This window comes from Pelobates fuscus, chromosome 3 (assembly GCF_036172605.1).
Source record: "Pelobates fuscus isolate aPelFus1 chromosome 3, aPelFus1.pri, whole genome shotgun sequence".
Lineage (NCBI taxonomy): Eukaryota > Metazoa > Chordata > Amphibia > Anura > Pelobatidae > Pelobates > Pelobates fuscus.
The window spans coordinates 6697819-6723812 of NC_086319.1; the positions used below are offsets into that span (position 1 = coordinate 6697819).

Here is a 25994-nt window from a genome sequence, read left to right on the forward strand (position 1 = left end):
CATATTGTTGGATAAACTTTGTAAATTATTTTTTACAAATTTTAAAGTATATAAAATATGATAAAATGTACCATATTAAAAAAAACATATAAAATGTTTTTTTTATAATATTAAACCATTTGAAACGTCTATAAAAAAATATTAAAGTAACACTATAGGGTCAGGAACACAAACATGTATTCCAGACCCTAGTGTTAAAACCACCTTGGAATTCTGCTATGCAGTATGTGAATGGGAGTCCTGGGAATCCTGCTATGCAGTATGTGAATGGGGGTCCTGGGAATCCTGCTATGCAGTATGTGAATGGGGGTCCTGGGAATCCTGCTATGCGGTATGTGAATGGGGGTCCTGGGAATCCTGCTATGCGGTATGTGAATGGGGGTCCTGGGAATCCTGCTATGCAGTGTGTGAATGGGGGTCCTGGTAATCCTGCTATGCGGTATGTGAATGGCTGTCCTGGGAATCCTGCTCTGCGGTATGTGAATGGGGGTTCCTGGGAATCCTGCTATGCGGTATGTGAATGGGGGTCCTGGGAATCCTGCTATGCGGTATGTGAATGGGGGTCCTGGGAATCCTGCTACGCGGTATGTGAATGGGGGTCCTGGGAATCCTGCTATGCGGTATGTGAATGGGAATCCTGGGAATCCTGCTATGCAGTATGTGAATGGGGGTCCTGGGAATCCTGCTATGCGGTATGTGAATGGGGGTCCTGGTAATCCTGCTATGCGGTATGTGAATGGGGTCCTGGTAATCCTGCTATGCGGTATGTGAATGGGGGTCCTGGGAATCCTGTTATGCAGTATGTGAATGGGGGTCCTGGTAATCCTGCTATGCAGTATGTGAATGGGGGTCCTGGTAATCCTGCTATGCGGTATGTGAATGGGGGTCCTGGGAATCCTGCTATGCGGTATGTGATCGGGAATCCTGGGAATACTGCTCTGCAGTGTGTGAATGGGTGTCCTGGTAATCCTGCTATGCGGTATGTGAATGGGGGACCTGGGAATCCTGCTATGCGGTATGTGAATGGGGGTCCTGGGAATCCTGCTATGCAGTGTGTGAATGGGGGTCTGGGAATCCTGCTATGCAGTATGTGAATGGGGGTCCTGGGAATCCTGCTTTGCAGTGTGTGAATGGGGGTCTGGGAATCCTGCTATGCAGTATGTGAATGGGGGTCCTGTGAATCCTGCTATGCAGTATGTGAATGGGAATCCTGGGAATCCTGCTATGCGGTATGTGAATGGGGGTCCTGGGAATTCTGCTACGCAGTATGTGAATGGGGGTCCTGGGAATCCTGCTATGCGGTATGTGAATGGGGGTCCTGGGAATCCTGCTATGCGGTATGTGAATGGGGGTCCTGGGAATCCTGCTATGCGGTATGTGAATGGAGGTCCTGGGAATCCTGCTATGCGGTATGTGAATGGGGTCCTGGTAATCCTGTTATGCGGTATGTGAATGGGGGTCCTGGGAATCCTGCTATGCGGTATGTGAATGGGGGTCCTGGGAATCCGGCTCTGCAGTGTGTGAATGGGGGTCTGGGAATCCTGCTATGCAGTGTGTGAATGGGAATCCTGTGAATCCTGCTATGCAGTATGTGAATGGGGGTCCTGGGAATCCTGCTATGCAGTGTGTGAATGGGAATCCTGGGAATCCTGCTATGCAGTATGTGAATGGGGGTCCTGGGAATCCTGCTATGCGGTATGTGAATGGGGGTCCTGGGAATCCTGCTATGCAGTGTGTGAATGGGGGTCCGGAGAATCCTGCTATGCGGTATGTGAATGGGGGTCCTGGGAATCCTGCTCTGCAGTGTGTGAATGGGGGTCTGGGAATCCTGCTATGCAGTATGTGAATGGGGTCCTGGTAATCCTGCTATGCGGTATGTGAATGGGAATCCTGCTATGCAGTATGTGAATGGGGGTCCTGGGAATCCTGCTATGCAGTATGCGAATGGGAATCCTGGGAATCCTGCTATGCAGTATGTGAATGAAAATCCTGGGAATCCTGCTATGCAGTATGTGAATGGGAGTCCTGGGAATCCTGCTATGCAGTATGTGAATGGGGGTCCTGCGAATCCTGCTATGCGGTATGTGAATGGGGTCCTGGGGATCCTGCTATGCGGTATGTGAATGGGGGTCCTGGGAATCCTGCTATGCGGTATGTGAATGGGGGTCCTGGGAATCCTGCTATGCAGTATGTGAATGGGGGTCCTGGGAATCCTGCTATGCGGTATGTGAATGGGGGTCCTGGTAATCCTGCTATGCGGTATGTGAATGGGGTCCTGGGAATCCTGCTATGCGGTATGTGAATGGGGGTCCTAGGAATCCTGCTATGCGGTATGTGAATGGGGTTCCTGGGAATCCTGCTATGCGGTATGTGAATGGGGGTCCTGGGAATCCTGTTATGCAGTATGTGAATGGGGGTCCTGGGAATCCTGCTATGCAGTGTGTGAATGGGGGTCCTGGTTATCCTGCTATGCGGTATGTGAATGGGGGTCCTGGGAATCCTGCTATGCGGTATGTGAATGGGGGTCCGGAGAATCCTGCTATGCACTATGTGAATGGGAATCCTGGGAATCCTGCTATGCAGTGTGTGAATGGGGGTCCTGGGAATCCTGCTATGCAGTATGTGAATGGGGGTCCTGGGAATCCTGCTATGCAGTGTGTGAATGGGGGTCCTGGGAATCCTGCTATGTGGTATGTGAATGGGGGTCCTGGGAATCCTGCTATGCAGTATGTGAATGGGGTCCTGGTAATCCTGTTAAGCGGTATGTGAATGGGGGTCCTGGGAATCCTGCTATGCAGTATGTGAATGGGGGTCCGGAGAATCCTGCTATGCGGTATGTGAATGGGGTCCTGGGAATCCTGCTATGCGGTATGTGAATGGGGGTCCTGGGAATCCTGCTATGCAGTATGTGAATGGGGGTCCTGGGAATCCTGCTATGCGGTATGTGAATGGGGGTCCTGGGAATCCTGCTATGCAGTATGTGAATGGGGGTCCTGGGAATCCTACTATGCGGTATGTGAATGGGGGTCCTGGGAATCCTGCTATGCGGTATGTGAATGGGGGTCCTGGGAATCCTGCTATGCGGTATGTGAATGGGGGTCCTGGGAATCCTGCTATGCAGTGTGTGAATGGGGGTCCTGGTAATCCTGCTATGCGGTATGTGAATGGGGGTCCTGGGAATCCTGTTATGCAGTATGTGAATGGGGGTCCGGAGAATCCTGCTATGCGGTATGTGAATGGGGGTCCTGGGAATCCTGCTCTGCGGTATGTGAATGGTGGTCCTGGTAATCCTGCTATGCGGTATGTGAATGGGGGTCCTGGGAATCCTGCTATGCGGTATGTGAATGGGGGTCCTGGGAATCCTGCTATGCAGTATGTGAATGGGGGTCCTGGGAATCCTGCTATGCAGTATGTGAATGGGGGTCCTGGGAATCCTGCTTTGCGGTATGTGAATGGGGGTCCTGGGAATCCTGCTATGCAGTGTGTGAATGGGGGTCTGGGAATCCTGCTATGCAGTATGTGAATGGGGGTCCTGGGAATCCTGCTTTGCGGTATGTGAATGGGGGTCCTGGGAATCCTGCTATGCAGTGTGTGAATGGGGGTCCTGGGAATCCTGCTATGCAGTATGTGAATGGGGGTCTGGGAATCCTGCTATGCAGTATGTGAATGGGGGTCCTGGGAATCCTGCTATGCGGTATGTGAATGGGGTCCTGGGAATCCTGCTATGCGGTATGTGAATGGGGGTCCTAGGAATCCTGCTATGCGGTATGTGAATGGGGGTCCTGGGAATCCTGCTATGCGGTATGTGAATGGGGGTCCTGGGAATCCTGCTATGCAGTATGTGAATGGGGGTCCTGGGAATCCTGCTATGCAGTGTGTGAATGGGGGTCCTGGGAATCCTGCTATGTGGTATGTGAATGGGGGTCCTGGGAATCCTGCTATGCAGTATGTGAATGGGGTCCTGGTAATCCTGTTAAGCGGTATGTGAATGGGGGTCCTGGGAATCCTGCTATGCAGTATGTGAATGGGGGTCCGGAGAATCCTGCTATGCGGTATGTGAATGGGGTCCTGGGAATCCTGCTATGCGGTATGTGAATGGGGGTCCTGGGAATCCTGCTATGCAGTATGTGAATGGGGGTCCTGGGAATCCTGCTATGCGGTATGTGAATGGGGGTCCTGGGAATCCTGCTATGCAGTATGTGAATGGGGGTCCTGGGAATCCTACTATGCGGTATGTGAATGGGGGTCCTGGGAATCCTGCTATGCGGTATGTGAATGGGGGTCCTGGGAATCCTGCTATGCGGTATGTGAATGGGGGTCCTGGGAATCCTGCTATGCAGTGTGTGAATGGGGGTCCTGGTAATCCTGCTATGCGGTATGTGAATGGGGGTCCTGGGAATCCTGTTATGCAGTATGTGAATGGGGGTCCGGAGAATCCTGCTATGCGGTATGTGAATGGGGGTCCTGGGAATCCTGCTCTGCGGTATGTGAATGGTGGTCCTGGTAATCCTGCTATGCGGTATGTGAATGGGGGTCCTGGGAATCCTGCTATGCGGTATGTGAATGGGGGTCCTGGGAATCCTGCTATGCAGTATGTGAATGGGGGTCCTGGGAATCCTGCAATGCAGTATGTGAATGGGGGTCCTGGGAATCCTGCTTTGCGGTATGTGAATGGGGGTCCTGGGAATCCTGCTATGCAGTGTGTGAATGGGGGTCTGGGAATCCTGCTATGCAGTATGTGAATGGGGGTCCTGGGAATCCTGCTTTGCGGTATGTGAATGGGGGTCCTGGGAATCCTGCTATGCAGTGTGTGAATGGGGGTCCTGGGAATCCTGCTATGCAGTATGTGAATGGGGGTCTGGGAATCCTGCTATGCAGTATGTGAATGGGGGTCCTGGGAATCCTGCTATGCAGTATTTGAATGGGAATCCTGGGAATCCTGCTATGCGGTATGTGAATGGGGGTCCTGGGAATTCTGCTACGCAGTATGTGAATGGGGGTCCTGGGAATCCTGCTATGCGGTATGTGAATGGGGGTCCTGGGAATCCTGCTATGCGGTATGTGAATGGGGGTCCTGGGAATCCTGCTATGCGGTATGTGAATGGAGGTCCTGGGAATCCTGCTATGCGGTATGTGAATGGGGTCCTGGTAATCCTGTTATGCGGTATGTGAATGGGGGTCCTGGGAATCCTGCTATGCGGTATGTGAATGGGGGTCCTGGGAATCCGGCTCTGCAGTGTGTGAATGGGGGTCTGGGAATCCTGCTATGCAGTGTGTGAATGGGAATCCTGGGAATCCTGCTATGCAGTATGTGAATGGGGGTCCTGGGAATCCTGCTATGCAGTGTGTGAATGGGGGTCCTGGGAATCCTGCTATGCAGTATGTGAATGGGGGTCCTGGGAATCCTGCTATGCGGTATGTGAATGGGGGTCCTGGGAATCCTGCTATGCAGTGTGTGAATGGGGGTCCGGAGAATCCTGCTATGCGGTATGTGAATGGGGGTCCTGGGAATCCTGCTCTGCAGTGTGTGAATGGGGGTCTGGGAATCCTGCTATGCAGTATGTGAATGGGGTCCTGGTAATCCTGCTATGCGGTATGTGAATGGGAATCCTGCTATGCAGTATGTGAATGGGGGTCCTGGGAATCCTGCTATGCAGTATGCGAATGGGAATCCTGGGAATCCTGCTATGCAGTATGTGAATGAAAATCCTGGGAATCCTGCTATGCAGTATGTGAATGGGAGTCCTGGGAATCCTGCTATGCGGTATGTGAATGGGGTCCTGGGGATCCTGCTATGCGGTATGTGAATGGGGGTCCTGGGAATCCTGCTATGCAGTATGTGAATGGGGGTCCTGGGAATCCTGCTATGCAGTATGTGAATGGGGGTCCTGGGAATCCTGCTATGCGGTATGTGAATGGGGGTCCTGGTAATCCTGCTATGCGGTATGTGAATGGGGTCCTGGGAATCCTGCTATGCGGTATGTGAATGGGGGTCCTGGGAATCCTGCTATGCGGTATGTGAATGGGGGTCCTGGGAATCCTGCTATGCAGTATGTGAATGGGGGTCCTGGGAATCCTGTTATGCAGTATGTGAATGGGGGTCCTGGGAATCCTGCTATGCAGTGTGTGAATGGGGGTCCTGGTAATCCTGCTATGCGGTATGTGAATGGGGGTCCTGGGAATCCTGTTATGCAGTATGTGAATGGGGGTCCGGAGAATCCTGCTATGCGGTATGTGAATGGGGGTCCTGGGAATCCTGCTCTGCGGTATGTGAATGGTGGTCCTGGTAATCCTGCTATGCGGTATGTGAATGGGGGTCCTGGGAATCCTGCTATGCGGTATGTGAATGGGGGTCCTGGGAATCCTGCTATGCAGTATGTGAATGGCGGTCCTGGGAATCCTGCTATGCAGTATGTGAATGGGGGTCCTGGGAATCCTGCTATGCGGTATGTGAATGGGGGTCCTGGTAATCCTGCTATGCGGTATGTGAATGGGGTCCTGGGAATCCTGCTATGCGGTATGTGAATGGGGGTCCTGGGAATCCTGCTATGCGGTATGTGAATGGGGGTCCTGGGAATCCTGTTATGCAGTATGTGAATGGGGGTCCTGGGAATCCTGCTATGCAGTGTGTGAATGGGGGTCCTGGTAATCCTGCTATGCGGTATGTGAATGGGGGTCCTGGGAATCCTGCTATGCGGTATGTGAATGGGGGTCCGGAGAATCCTGCTATGCACTATGTGAATGGGAATCCTGGGAATCCTGCTATGCAGTGTGTGAATGGGGGTCCTGGGAATCCTGCTATGCAGTATGTGAATGGGGGTCCTGGGAATCCTGCTATGCAGTGTGTGAATGGGGGTCCTGGGAATCCTGCTATGCGGTATGTGAATGGGGGTCCTGGGAATCCTGCTATGCAGTATGTGAATGGGGTCCTGGTAATCCTGTTAAGCGGTATGTGAATGGGGGTCCTGGGAATCCTGCTATGCAGTATGTGAATGGGGGTCCGGAGAATCCTGCTATGCGGTATGTGAATGGGGTCCTGGGAATCCTGCTATGCAGTATGTGAATGGGGGTCCTGGGAATCCTGCTATGCGGTATGTGAATGGGGGTCCTGGGAATCCTGCTATGCAGTATGTGAATGGGGGTCCTGGGAATCCTGCTATGCGGTATGTGAATGGGGGTCCTGGGAATCCTGCTATGCGGTATGTGAATGGGGGTCCTGGTAATCCTGCTATGCGGTATGTGAATGGGGGTCCTGGGAATCCTGCTATGCAGTGTGTGAATGGGGGTCCTGGTAATCCTGCTATGCGGTATGTGAATAAGGGTCCTGGGAATCCTGTTATGCAGTATGTGAATGGGGGTCCGGAGAATCCTGCTATGCGGTATGTGAATGGGGGTCCTGGGAATCCTGCTCTGCGGTATGTGAATGTGGGTCCTGGGAATCCTGCTCTGCGGTATGTGAATGGTGGTCCTGGTAATCCTGCTATGCGGTATGTGAATGGGGGTCCTGGTAATCCTGCTATGCAGTATGTGAATGGGGTCCTGGTAATCCTGTTAAGCGGTATGTGAATGGGGGTCCTGGGAATCCTGCTATGCAGTATGTGAATGGGGGTCCTGGGAATCCTGCTATGCGGTATGTGAATGGGGGTCCTGGGAATTCTGCTATGCGGTATGTGAATGGGGGTCCTGGGAATCCTGCTATGCAGTATGTGAATGGGGGTCCTGGGAATCCTGCTATGCGGTATGTGAATGGTGATCCTGGTAATCCTGCTATGCAGTATGAGAATGGGGGTCCTGGGAATCCTGCTATGCAGTATGTGAATGGGGGTCCTGGGAATCCTGCTATGCGGTATGTGAATGGTGGTCCTGGTAATCCTGCTACGCGGTATGTGAATGGGGGTCCTGGGAATTCTGCTACGCAGTATGTGAATGGGGGTCCTGGTAATCCTGCTGCGCAGTATTTGAATGGGGGTCCTGGGAATTCTGCTACGCAGTATGTGAATGGGGGTCCTGGGAATCCTGCTACGCGGTATGTGAATGGGGGTCCTGGGAATTCTGCTACGCAGTATGTGAATGGCGGTCCTCGGAATCCTGCTATGCGGTATGTGAATGGGGGTCCTGGGAATCCTGCTATGCAGTATGTGAATGGGGGTCCTGGTAATCCTGCTATGCGGTATGTGAATGGGGGTTCTGGGAATTCTGCTATGCAGTATGTGAATGGGGGTCCTGGGAATCCTGCTCTGCGGTATGTGAATGGGGGTCCTGGGAATTCATCCGCTTATAAAAAAGTGATTAATGGAATTTACTGTTCTGACAGGAAAAGTTGTGCCGAGCAGCAATCAATCCACAGGAGGGTTTGTGCTGAGCAGCAATTATGCAAATAGGAACCTGGTAACTGGGTTCAAAGGCCGGTTACAGCCTATCAGATCCACAGGCGGGGTATTTAGGCCCAGTTCTCATCCTGCTCAGTGCCCTGTCATGGTTTCCCTTGTGTTTGTCTGAGAACGCGTTATTGATTCTGGTAATTCTGGTTATTTGACTGGCATTGTTTTTGACTTCCCTGTTTTCTGGCATCCCTGACTCCTGGCTTTTCCTTATCGTTGTGTCTCTTTCTGTATCCCTTGACCTCGGCTATTCCTGACTATTCTTTGGTACGTTAGTCCGGCCATTCTAAGGTCCGATACACGTTACCTATCAGTCCTCTGTGCTGGATCATACTGTAATCCTGACAGAAGGTCTCTGAAATGTGTCTCGCCAGTTTGTAACAACCGCAGTGGCCATAGAAACAGGAGAAACTCCTGTATGTGTAAAAAACAGTTATGATGTTTATTGAGAAAAAAAGAAATATTCCTATTAAATAAAGAAATTGAGTGTATAAGAGACTGTCTGATTGCTAGAAAATTGTCAGAGGTGGGATATCCGTTTTACATCGAGGATGCCGGAGGGAGTGCACGCCACATTGAACATGGACTTTCTTTTTTATTTTATGAGCATATTTATTTTTATTCATTTTGTCAATAAATGTGATAACTGGTTTTCACACATACAAGTTTCTCCTACTTCTGCGGTTGTTACAAACTGGTAAGACACGTTTCAGACACGAGATCTACAGCTGTTCCATGATAGAAGAATCGATCAGATTATAGAACTGGAGTGGGTTTGGTGATATTTACTATTCTTAAGTGCACATTTCAGATCAGTGACTATATGGGAAGAACTCAACCAAAACAACCTATTGGCCACGGTCCAGGCACAGAAAAGGTCAGGGTGAGATCTGAAATTACCCATCATGAACACGATGTGCCCTGGCACAGAAATCGGTTAATTAGATAGAAACGTAATTAAATAAACTTTACTGGTACCTAATGTGCCCTCATAGTTCTCGGATTCAATGTTCAGGAAACTGTTGACTTTCTTTACTGCGCCAATCTGTACTTCCAAATCTGCCAAACTTCTCACCACCCAGTTCAAATAATTCGTTACCTGAGAACATCGGAAAATGTTAATTGATTGAATTCTTCCCCACAGCATTCCGTCTAATGGAATTACAGCCTAACAAACTGTATAAAAACATTCTACCTGGTGTTAGGCTAATGAACATGCAGTTTCTGTGATCAGTGGGGGACGTACCGTGAGCGCATAGGTTAGGACCAGACCTGCAACGCCAGCACTGAGGCCCCACTTAATGGATATCACAGCGGCCGTGAACACAATACAAGCACCTAAATAATCCTGATTTAGAGAAAGGAACAAGAGAAGAGAATGATATTAACAAAATGACCTCTTAAAATCCTAATAGTAATTATAATTGGAACGCAATGTCTCTGGTTTTATATTGTTTGTGTTTGCCTAGGAAGAGAAGGGAGAGTATTAACACCTAGCACATGAAGGGTTAACAATGAGCACTGTGCTCTGCTTTTGACCCGTTCAGATTAAATATTGAAAGAATCTTTTTTTTTTTTTTATGTAAATATTTGTTCACTGAATCTGATTTGGAGCATTTTTTCCAAACCTTTCTAGTTTCCCACTTCAAATGGAAAACTACCTTTTATCTTACGACTAACACAAGGCTGGAACATGCTGCCGGGTCCAAAAAAGACGAGATAACATGATGTGCTGCGTCCAATCGCCATTATCACCATCTTATCTATTAAACATTAATTCACACGAATAGCAAGAATACAAAACTCCCTCATTACCAAGTGATTGTATTACAAAGTGGGCCCTTAAATCGAAATCAGTCTTAAAATAGTATATATCCACCTCACACCTAAAGTAATGTATAGACTATCCACCTCACACCTAAAGTAATGTACAGACTATCCACCTCACACCTAAAGTAATGTACAGACTATCCACCTCACACCTAAAGTAATGTATAGACTGTCCACCTCACACCTAAAGTAATGTATAGACTGTCCACCTCACACCTAAAGTAATGTATAGACTGTCCACCTCACACCTAAAGTAATGTATAGACTGTCCACCTCACACCTAAAGTAATGTATAGACTGTCCATCTCACACCTAAAGTAATGTATAGACTATCCACCTCACGCCTAAAGTAATGTATAGACTGTCCACCTCACACCTAAACTAATATATAGACTGTCCACCTCACACCTAAAGTAATGTATAGACTGTCCACCTCACACCTAAAGTAATGTATAGACTATCCACCTCACACCTAAAGTAATGTACAGACTATCCACCTCACACCTAAAGTAATGTACAGACTATCCACCTCACACCTAAAGTAATGTATAGACTATCCACCTCACACCTAAAGTAATGTATAGACTATCCACCTCACACCTAAAGTAATGTATAGACTATCCACCTCACGCCTAAAGTAATGTATAGACTATCCACCTCACACCTAAAGTAATGTATAGACTATCCACCTCACACCTAAAGTAATGTATAGACTATCCACCTCACACCTAAAGTAATGTATAGACTGTCCACCTCACACCTAAAGTAATGTATAGACTGTCCACCTCACACCTAAAGTAATGTATAGACTGTCCACCTCACACCTAAACTAATGTATAGACTGTCCACCTCACACCTAAAGTAATGTATAGACTATCCACCTCACACCTAAAGTAATGTATAGACTATCCACCTCACACCTAAAGTAATGTATAGACTATCCACCTCACACCTAAAGTAATGTATAGACTATCCACCTCACACCTAAAGTAATGTATAGACTGTCCACCTCACACCTAAAGTAATGTATAGACTGTCCACCTCACACCTAAACTAATGTATAGACTGTCCACCTCACACCTAAAGTAATGTATAGACTATCCACCTCACACCTAAACTAATGTATAGACTGTCTACCTCACACCTAAAGTAATGTATAGACTGTCCACCTCACACCTAAAGTAATGTATAGACTATCCACCTCACACCTAAAGTAATGTATAGACTATCCACCTCACACCTAAAGTAATGTATAGACTATCCACCTCACACCTAAAGTAATGTATAGACTATCCACCTCACACCTAAACTAATGTATAGACTGTCTACCTCTCACCTAAACTAATGTATAGACTATCCACCTCACACCTAAAGTAATGTATAGACTATCCACCTCACACCTAAAGTAATGTATAGACTATCCACCTCACACCTAAAGTAATGTATAGACTATCCACCTCACACCTAAAGTAATGTATAGACTGTCCACCTCACACCTAACATAATGTATAGACTGTCCACCTCACACCTAAAGTAATGTATAGACTGTCCACCTCACACCTAACATAATGTATAGACTGTCCAACTCACACCTAAAGTAATGTATAGACTGTCCACCTCACACCTAACATAATGTATAGACTGTCCACCTCACACCTAAAGTAATGTATAGACTGTCCACCTCACACCTAAAGTAATGTATAGACTGTCCACCTCACACCTAAAGTAATGTATAGACTGTCCACCTCACACCTAAAGTAATGTATAGACTGTCCACCTCACACCTAAAGTAATGTATAGACTGTCCACCTCACACCTAAAGTAATGTATAGACTGTCCACCTCACACCTAAAGTAATGTATAGACTGTCCACCTCACACCTAAAGTAATGTATAGACTGTCCACCTCACACCTAAAGTAATGTACAGACTATCCACCTCACACCTAAAGTAATGTATAGACTATCCACCTCACACCTAAAGTAATGTATAGACTGTCCACCTCACACCTAAAGTAATGTATAGACTGTCCACCTCACACCTAAAGTAATGTATAGACTGTCCACCTCACACCTAAAGTAATGTATAGACTATCCACCTCACACCTAAAGTAATGGATAGACTGTCCACCTCACACCTAAAGTAATGGATAGACTGTCCACCTCACACCTAAAGTAATGTACAGACTATCCACCTCACGCCTAAAGTAATGTATAGACTATCCACCTCACACCTAAAGTAATGTATATACTGTCCACCTCACACCTAAAGTAATGTACAGACTATCCACCTCACGCCTAAAGTAATGTATAGACTATCCACCTCACACCTAAAGTAATGTATAGACTGTCCACCTCACACCTAAAGTAATGTATAGACTATCCACCTCACACCTAAAGTAATGGATAGACTGTCCACCTCACACCTAAAGTAATGGATAGACTGTCCACCTCACACCTAAAGTAATGTACAGACTATCCACCTCACGCCTAAAGTAATGTATAGACTATCCACCTCACACCTAAAGTAATGTATAGACTATCCACCTCACACCTAAAGTAATGTATAGACTGTCCACCTCACACCTAAAGTAATGTATAGACTGTCCACCTCACACCTAAAGTAATGTATAGACTGTCCACCTCACACCTAAAGTAATGTATAGACTATCCACCTCACACCTAAAGTAATGTATAGACTGTCCACCTCACACCTAAAGTAATGTATAGACTATCCACCTCACACCTAAACTAATGTATACACTATCCACCTCACACCTAAAGTAATGTATAGACTGTCCACCTCACACCTAAAGTAATGTATAGACTGTCCACCTCACACCTAAAGTAATGTATAGACTGTCCACCTCACACCTAAAGTAATGTATAGACTGTCCACCTCACACCTAAAGTAATGTATAGACTGTCCACCTCACACCTAAAGTAATGTACAGACTATCCACCTCACACCTAAAGTAATGTATAGACTGTTTACCTCACACCCAAAGTAATGTACAGACTATCCACCTCACACCTAAAGTAATGTATAGACTGTCCACCTCACACCTAAAGTAATGTATAGACTGTCCACCTCACACCTAAAGTAATGTATAGACTATCCACCTCACACCTAAACTAATATATAGACTATCCACCTCACACCTAAAGTAATGTACAGACTATCCACCTCACACCTAAACTAATATATAGACTGTCCACCTCACACCTAAAGTAATGTATAGACTATCCACCTCACACCTAAAGTAATGTATAGACTGTCCACCTCACACCTAAAGTAATGTATAGACTATCCACCTCACACCTAAACTAATATATAGACTATCCACCTCACACCTAAAGTAATGTACAGACTATCCACCTCACACCTAAACTAATATATAGACTGTCCACCTCACACCTAAAGTAATGTATAGACTATCCACCTCACACCTAAAGTAATGTATAGACTGTCCACCTCACACCTAAAGTAATGTATAGACTGTCCACCTCACACCTAAAGTAATGTATAGACTGTCCACCTCACACCTAAAGTAATGTACAGACTATCCACCTCACACCTAAAGTAATGTATAGACTATCCACCTCACACCTAAAGTAATGTATAGACTGTCCACCTCACACCTAAAGTAATGTATAGACTGTCCACCTCACACCTAAAGTAATGTATAGACTGTCCACCTCACACCTAAAGTAATGTATAGACTGTCCACCTCACACCTAAAGTAATGTATAGACTGTCCACCTCACACCTAAAGTAATGTATAGACTATCCACCTCACACCTAAAGTAATGGATAGACTGTCCACCTCACACCTAAAGTAATGGATAGACTGTCCACCTCACACCTAAAGTAATGTACAGACTATCCACCTCACGCCTAAAGTAATGTATAGACTATCCACCTCACACCTAAAGTAATGTATATACTGTCCACCTCACACCTAAAGTAATGTACAGACTATCCACCTCACGCCTAAAGTAATGTATAGACTATCCACCTCACACCTAAAGTAATGTATAGACTGTCCACCTCACACCTAAAGTAATGTATAGACTATCCACCTCACACCTAAAGTAATGGATAGACTGTCCACCTCACACCTAAAGTAATGGATAGACTGTCCACCTCACACCTAAAGTAATGTACAGACTATCCACCTCACGCCTAAAGTAATGTATAGACTATCCACCTCACACCTAAAGTAATGTATAGACTATCCACCTCACACCTAAAGTAATGTATAGACTGTCCACCTCACACCTAAAGTAATGTATAGATTGTCCACCTCACACCTAAAGTAATGTATAGACTGTCCACCTCACACCTAAAGTAATGTATAGACTATCCACCTCACACCTAAAGTAATGTATAGACTGTCCACCTCACACCTAAAGTAATGTATAGACTATCCACCTCACACCTAAACTAATGTATACACTATCCACCTCACACCTAAAGTAATGTATAGACTGTCCACCTCACACCTAAAGTAATGTATAGACTGTCCACCTCACACCTAAAGTAATGTATAGACTGTCCACCTCACACCTAAAGTAATGGATAGACTGTCCACCTCACACCTAAAGTAATGGATAGACTGTCCACCTCACACCTAAAGTAATGTACAGACTATCCACCTCACACCTAAAGTAATGTATAGACTGTTTACCTCACACCTAAAGTAATGTACAGACTATCCACCTCACACCTAAAGTAATGTATAGACTGTCCACCTCACACCTAAAGTAATGTATAGACTGTCCACCTCACACCTAAAGTAATGTATAGACTATCCACCTCACACCTAAACTAATATATAGACTATCCACCTCACACCTAAAGTAATGTACAGACTATCCACCTCACACCTAAACTAATATATAGACTGTCCACCTCACACCTAAAGTAATGTATAGACTATCCACCTCACACCTAAAGTAATGTATAGACTGTCCACCTCACACCTAAAGTAATGTATAGACTGTCCACCTCACACCTAAACTAATATATAGACTATCCACCTCACACCTAAAGTAATGTACAGACTATCCACCTCACACCTAAACTAATATATAGACTGTCCACCTCACACCTAAAGTAATGTATAGACTATCCACCTCACACCTAAAGTAATGTATAGACTGTCCACCTCACACCTAAAGTAATGTATAGACTGTCCACCTCACACCTAAAGTAATGTATAGACTGTCCACCTCACACCTAAAGTAATGTATAGACTGTCCACCTCACACCTAAAGTAATGTATAGACTATCCACCTCACACCTAAAGTAATGTATAGACTGTCCACCTCACACCTAAAGTAATGTATAGACTGTCCACCTCACACCTAAAGTAATGTATAGACTATCCACCTCACACCTAAACTAATATATAGACTATCCACCTCACACCTAAAGTAATGTACAGACTATCCACCTCACACCTAAACTAATATATAGACTGTCCACCTCACACCTAAAGTAATGTATAGACTATCCACCTCACACCTAAAGTAATGTATAGACTGTCCACCTCACACCTAAAGTAATGTATAGACTGTCCACCTCACACCTAAAGTAATGTATAGACTGTCCACCTCACACCTAAAGTAATGTATAGACTGTCCACCTCACACCTAAAGTAATGTATAGACTATCCACCTCACACCTAAAGTAATGTACAGACTATCCACCTCACACCTAAACTAATGTATAGACTATCCACCTCACGCCTAAAGTAATGTATAGACTATCCACCTCACACCTAAAGTAATGTACAGACTATCCACCTCACACCTAAACTAATGTATACACTATCCACCTCACACCTAAAGTAATGTATAGACTGTCCACCTCACACCTAAAGTAATGTATAGACTATCCACCTCACACCTAAAGTAATGTACAGACTATCCACCTCACACCTAAACTAATGTATAGACTATCCACCTCACACCTAAACTAATGTATAGACTATCCACCTCACACCTAAAGTAATGGATAGACTGTCCACCTCACACCTAAAGTAATGTATAGACTGTCCACCTCACACCTAAAGTAATGTATAGACTATCCACCTCACACCTAAAGTAATGTATAGACTGTCCACTAGTGTTGTCGCGAACGCGAACTTCCGCAAATGTTCACGAACTGGCGAACCGCGCGAACCGCCATTGACTTCAATGGGCAGGCGAATTTTAAAAACAACAGGGACTCTTTCTGGCCACAATAGTGATGGAAAAGTTGTTTCAAGGGGACTAACACCTGGACTGTGGCATGCCAGAGGGGGATCCATGGCAAAACTCCCATGGAAAATTGCACAGTTGATGCAGAGTCTGCTTTTAATCCATAAAGGGCAGAAATCACCTAACATTGACACCTGTCCTCAAAGCCCAGCCCTGATACACACTGACACAGAGCAGAATAGAGACTGTTCCCCCTACATAGGGTCACTTGGCAGATATGGATTGACACATGTCCTCAAAACCCCTGATACACACTGACACAGAGCAGAATAGGGACTGTTCCCCCTACATAGGGTCACTTGGCAGATATGGATTGACACCTGTCCTCAAAACCCCTGATACACACTGACACAGAGCAGAATAGAGACTGTTCCCTGTCCACAGAGACCATGATACACACTGACACAGAGCAGAATAGGGACTGTTCCCCCTACATAGGGTCACTTGGCAGATATGGATTGACACCTATCCTAAGGATCCCTGATACACACTGACACAGAGCAGAATAGGGACTGTTCCCCCTACATAGGGTCACTTGGCAGATATGGATTGACACCTATCCTAAGGATCCCTGATACACACTGACACAGAGCAGAATAGGGACTGTTCCCCCTACATAGGGTCACTTGGCAGATATGGATTGACACCTGTCCTCAAAACCCCTGATACACACTGACACAGAGCAGAATAGGGACTGTTCCCCCTACATAGGGTCACTTGGCAGATATGGATTGACACCTGTCCTCAAAACCCCTGATACACACTGACACAGAGCAGAATAGAGACTGTTCCCTGTCCACAGAGACCATGATACACACTGACACAGAGCAGAATAGAGACTGTTCACCGTCCACAGAGACCATGATACACACTGACACAGAGCAGAATAGAGACTGTCCCCCCTACATAGGGTCACTTGGTAGGTATGGATTGACACCTGTCCTCAAAACCCCTGATACACACTGACACAGAGCAGAATAGAGACTGTTCCCTGTCCACAGAGACCATGATACACACTGACAGAGCAGAATAGAGACTGTTCACCGTCCACAGAGACCATGATACACACTGACACAGAGCAGAATAGGGACTGTTCCCCCTACATAGGGTCACTTGGCAGATATGGATTGACACCTGTCCTCAAAACCCCTGATACACACTGACACAGAGCAGAATAGAGACTGTTCCCTGTCCACAGAGACCATGATACACACTGACACAGAGCAGAATAGAGACTGTTCACCGTCCACAGAGACCATGATACACACTGACACAGAGCAGAATAGGGACTGTTCCCCCTACATAGGGTCACTTGGCAGATATGGATTGACACCTGTCCTCAAAACCCCTGATACACACTGACACAGAGCAGAATAGAGACTGTTCCCTGTCCACAGAGACCATGATACACACTGACACAGAGCAGAATAGAGACTGTTCACCGTCCACAGAGACCATGATACACACTGACACAGAGCAGAATAGAGACTGTTCCCTGTCCAGACACCATGATACACACTGACACAGAGTGTCCGTGTGAAATAGGGCCGTGAGTAATGACGTCACGGGTAGCCTGCCCATAGTATCGCATAGGGTGGAAGAGCTGATAGGACATCTGAAACGTCTTGGGATGGAGATGCTTAATTGTTCTCCAAAATGCTTGACACCACCCCATAGTGAATCTCTGCAAACTTTAATACCATCAGAGGAGGAAGAATGTGGCAGCCCACTGGGATTATTCGAAAAATTTCAAATTGATGATTTTCCAGACCCTGGGGTTGACATTAGTCCAGATTTACATCTAGTGACCCATGAGGATGTTCCAGGCACTACTTGTGAAATAAAGACAGATAATAAAGTGAATGATCCTTCTCCTTGGGACTTGCACCCTGTCGTTGAAGGTGGAGTAGGCAATGGCAAGAGCATGCTGTGGGTAGTCAGTGCAAACACTCTCTTCCCGGTGAATAATGAGGAGACTAACTATGATGACGTTATTTGCGTTGAAAGTAATGATGCCAGAGATCTTTTGAAACCATATGGAAGGAACGAATTGGTTAAAAGAAAGGCAAGAGACCACCTGCATATAGACAAGAATACGCATAAGAGAAAGAAGAGAACAGGTGAAAAAGAGAAGCTGCAGACTGCCTATCTGCAAATAGTTGAGTTATGTCCTGAAGATGTCCGTGTTACCACAGTGCAGACTTTGTTTGATACACTACTGAGGAGAGTCAGAGAAACCCCAGATCTTCACGTATTGGATGAGTCGGTGCGTGGAGTTGCAGAGAACGTAGAACAAGAAATATTTAAACTTTTCCTGTGTACTGACAGCAGATATAAGAATAAATACCGGATCCTCCTTTTCAATTTGAAGGACCCTAAAAATCAGATCCTGTTCCGTCGTGTGGTCCTTGGTGAAATCACCCCACAGTGTTTGGTTCTAATGAGTGCAACGTAAATGGCTGCACAGGAGCTGGCCAACTGGAGAATTCAAAAGAGAAAACATGCAATGGAACTAATCGAGAAAGAGGAAAGACAGCCATACCAGATTCAGATGACAAAGCTGACACACAAGGGGTTAATTGAAATTGATACCGTGCCCGATCAGAACTTGACCCTAGAGGATCTGTCTGATTCTGTGTGGCAGCCTCAGGATTCTCAGCAGGATTGCATCTCAGAGAAAAGGGACACAACATCCCAACACAAGAGCCACCTTTTAGATCAGGACTGCCTTATATGCAAAGGGCTGATAAACCCCCCAGGTGATGCTAACTTAAGCCAATGGGTAATTACCAAGAAACCAGAGAAAATATGGAAACTCCATATAACTAATGGCAATCAACATTCTTCATGCATTGAAAAGAAGAACAAGAAATTGTATGATCCAGATACTAGACTCACAGATCCAGCAGACTCAAGTGTGTGGAAGGGATTCCTTCACATGTTCTCTATAAAGCAGTTTAAAGTTACAGCCACGCCAGAGTCTGGTTATAGCAGTCATCTTTGCCAGGATTTACCAAAAGTGTTAACATCCGAAGGATGCATTTTGCAAGAGTCTGTTTGGGAATATGTGGATCGTATCTGGCCAGAGTGCACCAAGGACATGTGTGTGATCCGACTGAATCAAAGAACGTCAAGTGATGCAGTTTCATATGCTCGGCTGTATTCTTATCTTAATCGGAAGCTGAGATATGCAATCATCAGAAGTCATGGCATGGAGGCATTCCTAGTGCCTCTACCTGCCGGCCAACCCATCCCTCAAAGATTGCGTCCTTTGGGAGGTCCAGGTTTGGAAGACAACCATCCTATTCTGCTTCTGATCTTGCTTCTTCCAAGCCATCCTTCCTGGACAGCTTATCCCAAAAAATCTTCCAAGAAACATAAAGAAGGTTTGGATATCCCAGATGATATTTTCTCTGACATATTAGCAGATGTTGAACGAGAGGAGAGACAAATGGCCGAGCAAGGGCTCCCTCCTCCAGGTTTCCCAAATTTTGAGCAGTGGAATCAGAATTCTGAGGATACAGGAGAGGAAGTTGGCATGCCTGAGATCATGAATATGCTCCAAAATTTGAGCAATGGCCTTCAGTTCCCAGGAGAATTCTCTGTAATTATAGGAGAGAGTCAGGGTGCTAATATTATGCCACCTCTCCATGTGCCAAATACTGTTCCAGCAGGTCTCCCATATCCATCTTTTCCATTGTATCCAGAAGCAGCCTACCCTGGCTGGCATGGTATGTTGCCCCCTACTCATGCAGTAAATCCATTGTCCATTGACCCAGCCAATCTCTTCTCTTACCCGCTTTCACAAATAATACCACCTAACTTCTTATCTGATCAACATTTTACTGCAGGACCTCAACCTTTTGCATAAATGTTGTAGTTTTGTTATATTTACGTTTTTTTTTTGTTTTTTTTAACTGTTATGTTTTAGCGAAATATTGAAAAAAATACATGTAATGTGCTGAACATCAAAGCTGTAATTTTAATTTGTCTCAGTAAGTTGAAAGCCATACTTTCTATGGGAGTTTCAAATGTTCAATAATTGTTTTCTGAAGAAAGCATAACTGTCTGTTTTTAGCAAGCAACAACCCCATATTAAGCTGTTTATTCACTGAACATCTATTTGTACGGAATTGAAAACTGAATGACAAAATGTAGGCAGAAAACGAATGATTTGAATATATTCTTCAAATACCAGAATTTTTTAATTTTTTTTTAGTTCACTACTATTCTGTGTTTAGTAATGTATAAGTGTGCCAGATGTGACAAGTTTACATAGGTTAATTATAGCCACTCTTATATCTGGGCTACAAATACATGAATTTTGGCAAACACCTCAAAGCCCATGTAAGCTTTGTGTTGTTGAATTTCAGTGATTTCTTTTATGTTGCATGTGTACAGTTGTACTGTAAAATGGGTAAAGCATGGGATATGTTTTTACATTTGTATACTAAAAATTTTAATATACGTTGAAAAAAAAAAAAAAAGGACGCATGAGCCTACAGGCATTGCGCATGAGCGTCCAGTAATGTGGCAAAAAAATTCCCAGCTCCCCAGAGGCTGTCCTAGCACCCCGGTCATACAAATATTAATTAACAGCTTTTTCTTGTTGGAGCAGGCGGTCGAACATTAGGAGTGTTGAATTCCAACGTGTAGGGCTGTCGCAAATCAAGCGCCTCACTGGCATGTTGTTACGCCGCTGGATATCGGCAAAGTGAGCCATGGCCGTGTAGGAACGCCTGAAATGGCCACACACCTTCCTGGCCTGCTTCAGGACGTCCTGTAAGCCTGTGTACTTATGCACAAAGCGTTGTACGATCAGATTACACACATGTGCCATGCACGGCACATGTGTCAACTTGCCCAACTTCAATGCCGCTATCAATTTTTTTCCGTTGTCACACACCACTTTGCCGATATCCAGTTGCTGCGGAGTCAGCCACTTTTCCACCTGTGCGTTCAGGGCGGACAGGAGTGCTTGTCCGGTGTGACTCTCTGCTTTCAAGCAAGTCAAACCCAAGATGGCGTGACACTGCCGTATCCGGGATGTGGAATAGTACCTGGGGAGCTGGGGGGGTGCCGTTGATGTGGAGCAAGAAGCAGCGGCACAAGAGGACTCAATCGAGGAGGTTATGGAAGAGGATGGAGTAGGAGGAGTAGAGGAGGTGGCAGCAGGACTGCCTGCAATTCGTCGCGGTGTCACCAACTCCTCTGCAATGCCACGCATTCCTTGCTTGTCAGCCGTCAGCAGGTTTACCCAATGCGCAGTGTAGGTGATATACCTGCCCTGACCATGCTTTGCAGACCAGGTATCAGTGGTCAGATGGACCCTTGCCCCAACACTGTGTGCCAGACATGCCATGACTTCCTTTTGCACAATCGAGTACAGGTTGGGGATTGCCTTTTGTGAAAAGAAATTCCAGCCGGGTACCTTCCACTGCGGTGTCCCAATAGCTACAAATTTTTTGAACGCCTCAGACTCAACCAGATTGTTTGGTAAAAGCTGGCGGGCTAATAGTTCGGACAAGCCAGCTGTCAGACGCTGGGCAAGGGGGTGACTTGGTGACATTGGCTTCTTACGCTCAAACATGTCCTTGACAGACACATGACTGTGGGCAGATGAGCGGGAACTGCTCAAGGCGGGAGACGGAGTGGCGGATGGTTGAGAGGGGGCAAGAAGGACAGCAGTGGTTGACGTGGCTGAAGATGCTGGACCAGGAGGAGGATGGCGGCTTAGAGTAGGCGTGCTGCTTGTACTCATGTGTTGATCCCATAGGCGTTTGTGATGTGAGATCATGTGCCTACGCAAAGCAGTTGTACCTAGGTGGGTGTTGGACCTCCCACGACTCAGTTTCCTTTGGCACAGGTTGCAAATGGCATCGCTGTTGTCAGAGGCAGACACACAAAAAAAATGCCACACTGCTGAGCTCTGCAATGACGGCATTCTGGTGGTGGACACAGCATGCGTTGATTGGCGTGCTGTCGGGCTGACCCCGGGTGCCGATGCATGCTGTCTGACTGTGCCACTAGCTCCTTGCGACGACCCCCCCCTGCTTCCAACTCGTCTCCTCCTCCTCTCTGTCTCCCCATCTGAACTTTCGCCCTGTTCTTCTTCTTGCCGAGCGGGCACCCACGTGACATCCATGGACGCATCGTCATCATCAACCGCTTCGCTTGTATCTGACAACTCAGAAAAGGAAGCAGCAGCGGGTACAACATCATCATCATCACACCGTACCTCCATGTGTTTAATGCTGCCTGCCTGAGACATATCCCTGTTATCTACATCCTCTAGCAATAATGGTTGCGCATCACTCATTTCTTCAAACGGGTGTGTGAATAACTCCTCTGACATACCAAGTAAAGCGGCTGTGGTGCTAGTTTTGGTGGTGGCGGCAGGCGGGTGAGTGCTATCTTGAGAGGTGCCTGAAGCTAAGCTGGAGGAGGATGGTGCGTCAAGGTTCCGAGCGGAGGCTGTACAAGATTGGGTGTCCTGTGTTAGCCAGTCAACTAAGTCCTCAGAACTTTTCAAGTTCAGGGTACGTGGCTTCTGAAAACTGGGCATTATTCTAGGGCAAAAGGGAATCACAGCACCACGACCACGACGGCCCCTGCGGGGTGGCCTGCCTCTGCCTGTAATTTTTTTGGGATTAGTGGTACTATGCGTGCAAGCTACTGTGAGACCAGATATGATTGGCAATGTGAACTGTAACAGTTCTGCAGAGCACACACTGTAGGCCTGAGACACACGCTTGAAGACAAGTAACTGCTATTCAATCTATAACAGTGAAAAACAAATTTTGGTTTTAAAAGCACGCTATAGAGACACCAAATATGATTGGCAACTGTCAAAGCACGCTGGAACAGGTCTACAGAGCACACGCTGAAGTAGGCCTGACACCCAGACGCTTGCAGACAACTAACTGATCTTCTATTACAGTGAAAAAAAATGATTTCTTTAAAATCTAAAGCTTAAGCTATTGTTAAAACAGATATGAGTGGTGGCACTGACTGTGCAAATGGGCAAGGCATCCAACCTGACACAGAAGCTGGCAGGCAGGCAACTGCTCTTCTATTACAGTGAAAACAAATTATTTATTTTAAATGTAAAGCTTAACCAATTGTTAAAACAGATATGAGTGGTGGCACTGGGCAAGTAGGCACAGTATCCAATGTGAACCTCACACAGAAGCTGGCAGGCAGGCAACTGCTCTTCTATTACAGTGGAAACAAAATTTTGGTTGTAAAAGCACGCTATAGAGACACCAGATATGAGTGGCAACTGTCAAAGTACGCTGGCAGGGTTGTGCAGGGCACACGCTGAAGGAAGGCCTGACAGAGCCGCTTGAAGGACACTGACTGTCTGCTATTAGCTTACACTGGAAACCTTTTTTCTTTGTAAAAGCACGCTAAAGAGACACCAGATATGATTGGCAACTGTCAAAGCACGCTGTCACAGGTCTGCAGAGCACACGCTGAAGTAGGCCTGACACCCAGATGCTTGCAGACAACTAACTGATCTTCTATTACAGTGAAAAAAATTATTTATTTAAAATCTAAAGCTTAACCAATTGTTAAAACAGATATGAGTGGTGGCACTGACTGTGCAAATGGGCAAGGCATCCAACCTGACACAGAAGCTGGCAGGCAGGCAACTGCTCTTCTATTACAGTGAAAAATTGTTTTTTTATTTTAAATCTAAAGCTTAACCAATTGTTAAAACAGATATGAGTGGTGGCACTGACTGTGCAAATGGGCAAGGCATCCAACCTGACACAGAAGCTGGCAGGCAGGCAACTGCTCTTCTATTACAGTGAAAACAAATTATTTATTTTAAATCTAAAGCTTAACCAATTGTTAAAACAGATATGAGTGGTGGCACTGGGCAAGTGGGCACAGTATCCAATGTGAACCTCACACAGAAGCTGGCAGGCAGGCACCTGCAATTACATTACACAGGAAAAAAAAAAAGCAGCCTGATGTTATAGCCCTAAAAAGGGCTTTTTGGGGTGCTGTCCTTACAGCAGAGATCAGATGAGTCCTTCAGGATTGTAGTGGACACTGAATACCCTAGCCTAGCTATCAATTTCCCTATCTAATCAGCAGCAGCTAAACTTTCCCTCCTCTCACTAAGCATGCATCTTCCGAATGAATCGAAAATGGATGCTGGGAGGGAGGTTGGAGGGTGTGGAAGGGAGGGAGTGCTGCTGATTGGCTGGAATGTGTCTGCTGACCGAGAGGCACAGGGTCAAAGTTTGCCCAATGATGACGAATAGGGGGCGGATCGAACTGCGCATGTGTCCGCCCGCCGTGGCGAACGCGAACACGCTAATTTCGCCAGGAACTGTTCGCCAGCGGACAGTTCGGTACATCACTACTGTCCACCTCACACCTAAAGTAATGTATAGACTGTCCACCTCACACCTAAAGTAATGTATAGACTATCCACCTCACACCTAAAGTAATGTATAGACTGTCCACCTCACACCTAAACTAATATATATACTGTCCACCTCACACCTAAAGTAATGTATGGACTATCCACCTCACACCTAAAGTAATGTATAGACTGTCCACCTCACACCTAAAGTAATGTATAGAATATCCACCTCACACCTAAAGTAATGTACAGACTATCCACCTCACACCTAAACTAATGTATAGACTATCCACCTCACACCTAAATCAATGTATAGACTGTCCACCTCACACATAAAGTAATGTACAGACTATCCACCTCACACCTAAAGTAATGTATAGACTGTCCACCTCACACCTAAAGTAATGTATAGACTATCCACCTCACACCTAAACTAATATATAGACTGTCCACCTCACACCTAAAGTAATGTATAGACTTTCCACCTCACACCTAAAGTAATGTATAGACTATCCACCTCACACCTAAAGTAATGTATAGACTGTCCACCTCACACCTAAAGTAATGTATAGACTGTCCACCTCACACCTAAAGTAATGTATAGACTGTCCACCTCACACCTAAAGTAATGTATAGACTGTCCACCTCACACCTAAAGTAATGTATAGACTGTCCACCTCACACCTAAAGTAATGTATAGACTGTCCACCTCACACCTAAAGTAATGTATAGACTATCCATCTCACACCTAAAGTAATGTATAGACTATCCACCTCACACCTAAAGTAATGTATAGACTGTCCACCTCACACCTAAAGTAATGGATAGACTGTCCACCTCACACCTAAAGTAATGGATAGACTGTCCACCTCACACCTAAAGTAATGTACAGACTATCCACCTCACACCTAAAGTAATGTATAGACTGTTTACCTCACACCTAAAGTAATGTACAGACTATCCACCTCACACCTAAAGTAAGGTATAGACTGTCCACCTCACACCTAAAGTAATGTATAGACTATCCACCTCACACCTAAAGTAATGTATAGACTGTCCACCTCACACCTAAAGTAATGTATAGACTATCCACCTCACACCTAAAGTAATGTATAGACTATCCACCTCACACCTAAAG

The 25994-nt window shown here is 45.8% G+C and overlaps 1 protein-coding gene across 7 annotated transcripts in view; it reads right to left on the minus strand.

Moving 5' to 3' along the window:
- Positions 1-25994, minus strand: part of ABCC9 (ATP binding cassette subfamily C member 9) — a 176238-nt gene that overhangs the window by 23150 nt on the left and 127094 nt on the right. For all 7 annotated transcript variants that reach the window (XM_063446650.1, XM_063446653.1, XM_063446652.1 and 4 more), the window contains 2 exons: positions 9628-9729; positions 9360-9480 (listed from right to left, as the gene is read on the minus strand). In XM_063446650.1, coding sequence (XP_063302720.1) covers positions 9360-9480; positions 9628-9729 — 223 coding nt within the window. The remainder of the gene's footprint in view (positions 1-9359; positions 9481-9627; positions 9730-25994) is intronic.